This window comes from Ammospiza caudacuta (assembly GCF_027887145.1).
Source record: "Ammospiza caudacuta isolate bAmmCau1 chromosome 35 unlocalized genomic scaffold, bAmmCau1.pri SUPER_35_unloc_2, whole genome shotgun sequence".
In the NCBI taxonomy this organism is placed as follows: domain Eukaryota; kingdom Metazoa; phylum Chordata; class Aves; order Passeriformes; family Passerellidae; genus Ammospiza; species Ammospiza caudacuta.
Window position 1 is genome coordinate 19,215 of NW_026682904.1, and position 7,007 is coordinate 26,221.

The 7,007-nt window shown below is 57.4% G+C and overlaps 1 protein-coding gene across 1 annotated transcript; it reads right to left on the minus strand.

The window, feature by feature from the left end:
* Positions 1-1,923: 1,923 nt before the first annotated feature.
* Positions 1,924-7,007, minus strand: LOC131571747 (small nuclear ribonucleoprotein Sm D2). The gene is made up of 3 exons (XM_058824544.1): positions 6,968-7,007; positions 4,286-4,465; positions 1,924-2,098 (listed from the first exon to the last, which is right to left on the minus strand). Coding segments are annotated over exons 1-3 (357 nt in total). The 5' UTR covers positions 6,970-7,007.

Here is a 7,007-nt window from a genome sequence, read left to right on the forward strand (position 1 = left end):
GGGATGGTTCTGAAGGTTCTGCGATGGTTCTGAGGGATCTGGGATGGTTCTGAAGGATCTGGGATGGTTCTGAGGGATCTGGGATGGTTCTGAGGGATCTGGGATGGTTCCAGAAGATGTTCCCATTAGGAATTCTCTATCTCCCTGCGATGAGGGGGTTGTGCAGGACCACGATGACCGAGTCGCTCTGGGAAGGTTCTGGAAGGTTCTGCGATGGTTCTGAGGGATCTGGGATGGTTCTGAAGGATCTGGGAAGGTTCTGGAAGGTTCTGCAATGGTTCTGAGGGATCTGGGATGGTTCTGAGGGATCTGGGATGGTTCTGAGGGATCTGGGATGGTTCTGAAGGTTCTGCGATGGTTCTGAGGGATCTGGGATGGTTCTGAAGGATCTGGGATGGTTCTGAGGGATCTGGGATGGTTCTGAGGGATCTGGGAAGGTTCCAGAAGGTTCCAGAAGATGTTCCCATCAGGAATTCTCTATCTCCCTGCGATGAGGGGGTTGCGCAGGACCATGATGACCGAGTCGCTCTGGGGAGGTTCTGGAAGGTTCTGCAATGGTTCTGAGGGATCTGGGATGGTTCCAGAAGATGTTCCCATCAGGAATTCTCTATCTCCCTGTAATGAGGGGGTTTCGGAGCACCACGATGACCGAGTCGCTCTGGGAAGGTTCTGAGGGATCTGGGAAGGTTCTAGAAGGTTCTGGAAGGTTCCAGGGATGTCCATCTCTATTTCCCAGCGATGAGGGGATTGTGGAGCACAACGATGACGGAGCCGCTCTGGGAAGGTTCTGGAATGGTTCTGGAGGATCTGCAATGGTTCTGAGAGATCTGGGAAGATTCCAGAAGGTTCCGGAGATGTCCAATCCCTATTTCCCAGCGATGAGGGGGTTGTGGAGGATGATGATGATGGAGCCGCTCTGGGGGATCTGGGAAGGTTCCAGAAGGTTCTAGAAGGTTCTGGAGATGTCCATCTCTATTTCCCAGCGATGATGGAGTCGCTCTGGGATGGTTCTGGAGGATCTGGGAGGGTTCTGGAAGGTTCTGCAATGGTTCTGAAGGTTCTGCAACGGTTCTGAGGGATCTGGGAAGGTTCCAGAAGGTTCTGGAGATGTCCATCCCTATTTCCCAGTGATGAGGGGGTTTCGGAGCACCACGATGACCGAGTCGCTCTGGGAAGGTTCTGGAGGATCTGGAAAGGTTCTGGAAGGTTCTGCAATGGTTCTGAGGGATCTGCAACGATTCTGAGAGATCTGGGAAGGTTCTGGAGATGTCCATCCCTATTTCCCAGCGGTGAGGGGGTTTTGGAGCTCCACGATGACCGAGTCGCTCTGGGAAGGTTCTGGAGGATCTGGGATGGTTCTGAGGGATCTGGGAAGGTTCCAGAAGGTTCTGGAAGGTTCCAGAGACACCAATCCCTATTTCCCAGCGATGAGGGGGTTTCGGAGCACCACGATGACCGAGTCGCTCTGGGAAAGTTCTGGAGGATCTGGGAAGGTTCTGCAATGGTTCTGAAGGTTCTGCGATGGTTCTGAGGGTTCTGGGAAGGTTCCAGAAGATGTTTCCATCAGGAATTTTCTATTTCCCGGCGATGAGGGGGTTGCAGAGGACCACGGTGACCAAGTCACTCTGGGGAGGTTCTGGAGGATCTGGGAAGGTTCTGGAAGGTTCTGCAATGGTTCTGAAAGTTCTGCGATGGTTCTGAGGGATCTCGGAAGGTTCCAGAAGGTTCCAGAAGATGTTTCCACCAGGAATTATCTATTTCCCGGCGATGAGGGGGTTCCGGAGCACCACGATGACCGAGTCGCTCTGGGGAGGTTCTGGAGGATCTGGGAAGGTTCTGGAAGGTTCTGCAATGGTTCTGAGGGATCTGGGAAGGTTCTGAGGGTTCCAGAAGGTTCCAGAAGATGTTTCCACCAGGAATTCTCTATTTCCCGGCGATGAGGGGGTTCCGGAGCACCACGATGACCGAGTCCCCGCGCAGGAACATCTTGGAGATGTAGCGGTCCTTGTTGACGGGCTTGGATTTCTTCTTGCCCTTGCCGCTCTTGGGCACCTCCGTCCACATCTCCTTGACGTTCTCCAGAACCATGTTACAGTGCCTGGGCGGGGGGGGGAAACGTGGGGGTTTTGGGGGAAAAAACGGGATTTTGGGGTCAGGAAATGGAGTTTGGGGGAAAAACCCTGGTGACACCCTGGTGACACTTTGGGGACATGGAAAACCCTGGAGATGGATCTGTTGAAGGCCCAGAGGAACTCATGAGAACTAAGGACACCGTGGGGGACACCATGAGGCCACCACAGGGACACCCTGGGGACACTGCTGACACTTTGGGGACCCTGGTGACACCCTGGTGACACCTTGGGGACACTGAAAACCCTGGAGATGAATCTGTTGAAGGCCCAGGGGAACCCATCATGATACTGAGGTGACCTTAGGAGAACTCAAGCTACCATGGGGACATCATGGGGACCTTGGGGACACCTTGGGGACACTGAAAACCCTGGAGATGAATCTGTTGAAGGCTCAGGGGAACCCGTGATGACACTGAGCTGAACTTGGGGACACCATGGGGACATCATAGGGACCCAGGTGACACCCTGGGGACGCCTTGGGGACATTGAAAACCCTGGAGATGAATCTGCTGAAGGCCCAGGGGAACCCATGAGAACTGGTGCCACCATGGAGACACCATGGGGACACCTTGGTGACACTGAGACCACCATGGGGACACCAACGACATCATGGAGACATTACGGAGCCCTTGGTGACACCTTGGTGACATTGAAAACCCTGGAGATGAATCTGTTGAAGGCCCAGGGGAACCCGTGATGACACTGAGCTGAACTTGGGGACACCATGGGGACATCATAGGGACCCAGGAGACACCTTGAGGACCCATGTGACACCTTGGTGACACCTTGGGTATATTGAAAACCCTGGAGATGAATCTGTTGAAGGCCCAGGAGAGCCCTTGAGAGCTGAGGCCACCATGGGGACACTAAGGACACCATGGGGACATCATAGGGACCTTGAGGACACTTTGGTGACACTCAGGGGGACACTGAAAACCCTGGAGATGAATCTGTTGAAGGCCCAGAGGAACTCATGGGAACTTGGGGACACCATGGGGACACCTTGGGGACACTGTGGTGACACTGAGACCACCATGGGGACACCATTGGGATACGGATCTGACCCAGGTGAGACCTTGGTGACACCTTGGGGACACTGAAAACCCTGGAGATGAATCTGCCGAAGGCCCAGGGGAACCCGTGATGACACTGAGCTGAACTTGGGAGAACTGAGGCCACCATGGGGACACCTTGGGGACACTGTGGACACCATGGGGACATCATAGGGGACCTTGGGGACACCTTGGGGACACTGAAAACCCTGGAGATGAATCTGCTGAAGGCCCAGGGGAACCCGTGATGACACTGAGCTGAACTTGGGAGAACTGAGACCGCCATGGGGCCACCATGGGGACACCACAGAGACCCTGGTGACACCGCGGTGGCCCAGGTGACACCCTGGTGACACGGAGCCCCACCTGTCGAAGGCCTTGACGCGGCCCAGGGGAGCCTTTGAGGCCACTGAGCTGAACTTGGGAGAACTGAGACCGCCATGGGGCCACCATGGGGACACTGTGGTGACACTGAGGACACCATGGGGACACCACAGGGACCCTGGGGACAGGGTAAAAACCCTGGAGACGAATCTGCTGAAGGCCCAGGGGAACCCATGAGAACTGATACCACCATGGGGCCACCATGGGGACATTGAGGACACCATGGGGACATCATAGGGGACCTTGGGGACACCTTGGGGACATTGAAAACCCTGGAGAAAAATCTGCCGAAGGCCCAGGGGAACCCGTGATGACACTGAGCTGAACTTGGGGGAACCGAGGCCACCATGGGGACACCTTGGGGACACTGTGGACACCATGGGGACATTGAGGAAACCATGGGAACATCATAGGGACCCTGGGGACACTTTGGGGACATTGAAAACCCTGGAGACGAATCTGTTGAAGGCCCAGGGGAACCCATGAGAACTGAGACCACCATGGGGACACCATGGGGACACTGATCTGACCCAGGTGACACTTTGGTGACACCTTGGGTACATTAAAAACCCTGGAGACGAATCTGTTGAAGGCCCAGGGAAACCCATGAGAACTGAGACCACCATGGGGACACCATGGGGCCACCATGGGGACACCACAGAGACCTTGGTGACACCGCGGTGGCCCAGGTGACACCCTGGTGACACGGAGCCCCACCTGTCGAAGGCCTTGACGCGGCCCAGCAGCTTCTTGTTGTTGCGGCAGTTGATGAGCACCTGCGTGTTGTTCTTGACGCTCTGCGTCAGCACCGACAGCGGGCCCGTGTTGAACTCCTCCTCCTCGCGCTTCTGCAGCTCCTCGGGCGTCATCTCGCTCTTGGGCTTGTTCAGCAGGCTCCTGGGGACACCACGGGGACATCAGGGGGACATTGGGGACATGGAGGTACCATGGGGACATCACAGAAATCAGGGGAACATCAAAGGAACATGGGGAGGTGGGGACATGGAGATGTTCTCTGGGGTCATCTCGCTCTTGGGCTCGTCCAGCAGCTCCTGGGGACACCAGGGACATCAGGGGGACATCATTGGGACAGAGGGGACATCGTGGGGACACCAGGATACCATGGGGACATCATGAGGAACATCACGGAACTCAGGGGAACAAGGGGACATGGGGATATGGAGAACGTTTCTGCAGCTCCTCGGGCGTCATCTCACTCTTGGGCTTGTTCAGCAGCTCCTGGGGACACCACGGGGACATCAGGGGGACATTGGGGACATGGAGGTACCACGGGGACTTCACAGAAATCAGGGGAACGTCAAAGGAATACAGGGGACGTGGGGACATGGAGATGTTCTCTGGGGTCATCTCTCTCTTGGGCTCGTTCAGCAGCTCCTGGGGACACCACGGGGACATCAGCATGTCATGGGGACATGGAGATACCATGGGGACATCACAGAAATCAGGGGAACATCAAAGGAACACGGGGGACATGGGGACATGGAGATGTTCTCTGGGGTCACTTCGCTCTTGGGCTTGTTCAGCAGCTCCTGGGGACACCACGGGGACATCAGCATGTCATGGGGACATCACTGGGACATGGAGGTACCACGGGGACATCACAGAAATCAGGGGAACGTCAAAGGAACACGGGGAGGTGGGGACATGGAGATGTTCTCTGGGGTCATCTTGCTCTTGGGCTCGTTCAGCAGCTCCTGGGGACACCGGGGACACCATGGGGACATTGGGGACATCACTGGGACATGGAGGTACCACGGGGACATCACAGAAATCAGGGGAACATCAAAGGAACACGGGGGACGTGGGGACATGGAGATGTTCTCTGGGGTCATCTCGCTCTTGGGCTTGTCCAGCAGCTCCTGGGGACACCAGGGACATCAGGGGGACATTGGGGACATCACTGGGACATGGAGATACCACGGGGACTTCACAGAAATCAGGGGAATGTGGGGACATGGAGATGTTCTTTGGGGTCATCTCGCTCTTGGGCTCGTCCAGCAGCTCCTGGGGACACCAGGGACACCATGGGGACATCATTGGGACAGTGGGGACATCGTGGGGACACCAGGATACCATGGGGACATCACAGAAATCAGGGGAACGTCAAAGGAACACGCGGATGTGGGGACATGGAGATGTTCTCTGGGGTCATCTCGCTCTTGGGCTCGTCCAGCAGCTCCTGGGGACATCGGGGGGACATTGGGGACATCACTGGGACATCAGGATGTCATGGGGACATCGTGGGGAACACCACGGGACTCAGGGGAACGTGGGGACACAGGAACATGGAGGGACACGGAGATGGTTCCTCGGGGCCATCTCGCTCTTGGCCTCGTCCAGCAGCTCCTGGGGACATGGGGGACACCATGGGGACATCAGGGGGACACCGGGAACATTGTGGGGACACTGGGACACGTGGGGACAGCATGGGGACACCTGGGTCCCGCAGACAGGAACATGGCAGGACACGTCTGGGGACACCGGGACCCGTTTGGGAACAGGTCTGGGGACACTGCACTGCTCTGGGGACACCGGGATCAGTTTGGGGACACCAGGACGGGTTTGGGGACACAGGACGGGTTTGGGGACACAGGACTGGTTTGGGGACACAGGACAGGTTTGGGGACACCAGGACAGGTTTGGGGACACAGGACAGGCTTGGGGACACCAGGACAGGTTGGGGGACACAGGACAGGTTTGGGGACACAGGACAGGTTTGGGGACATCAGGACAGGTTTGGGGACACAGGACAGGTTTGGGGACAGGTTTAGGGACAAGTTTGGGGACACCAGGACCGGTTTGGGGACACCGGGACAGGTCTGGGAACACCAGGTCAAGTTCGAGGACACTGGACAGGGATGGGGACAAGTGTGAGGACACCAGGACAGGACTGGGGACACCAGGACCGCTTTGAGGACCCCGGGACAGGCTTGGGGACACCAGGACAGGGATGGGGGACAGGTTTGGGAACAGCAGGTCAGGTCTGGGGACACCGGGACCGGTTTGGAGACACCAGGACAGGGACGGCGACAGCTCTGAGGACACCGGACAGGTCTGGGGACAGGTTCGGTGACACCAGACAGATTTGGGGACACCGGGACCGGTCTGGGGACAGCGCGGCGACAGAACCAGGCCCAAACCAGGCCCAGGCCCAGGCCCGGTCCCGCCCCCGTTCCGTCTCTCCCCCGCTCCCTCATTCCCCAGTTCCGCCTCTCCCCGGTTCCCCCCGCTCGCCGCTCCCCTCCCCGCTCTCCCGCCGCCGCCCATTCCGCTTTCCCCCCCGAATTTTCCCCGTTTATTCCCTTTTGTTCCCAGATTTTTTCCCGTTTTTCCCCGTTTTTCCCGTTATTTCCCCTGTTTTTCCCCCGCCGCTCTCACATGGCTGCCGCTCTGTCGCTCCCGCCGCTCCCGCTGCGCT

Coding starts and splice junctions, on each gene's coding strand:
- LOC131571747 (XM_058824544.1), bottom strand. Junction 2,099..4,285: donor CGCGTCAAGGCCTTCGACAG/GTGGGGCTCCGT, acceptor CCCCCCGCCCAG/GCACTGTAACATGGTTCTGG.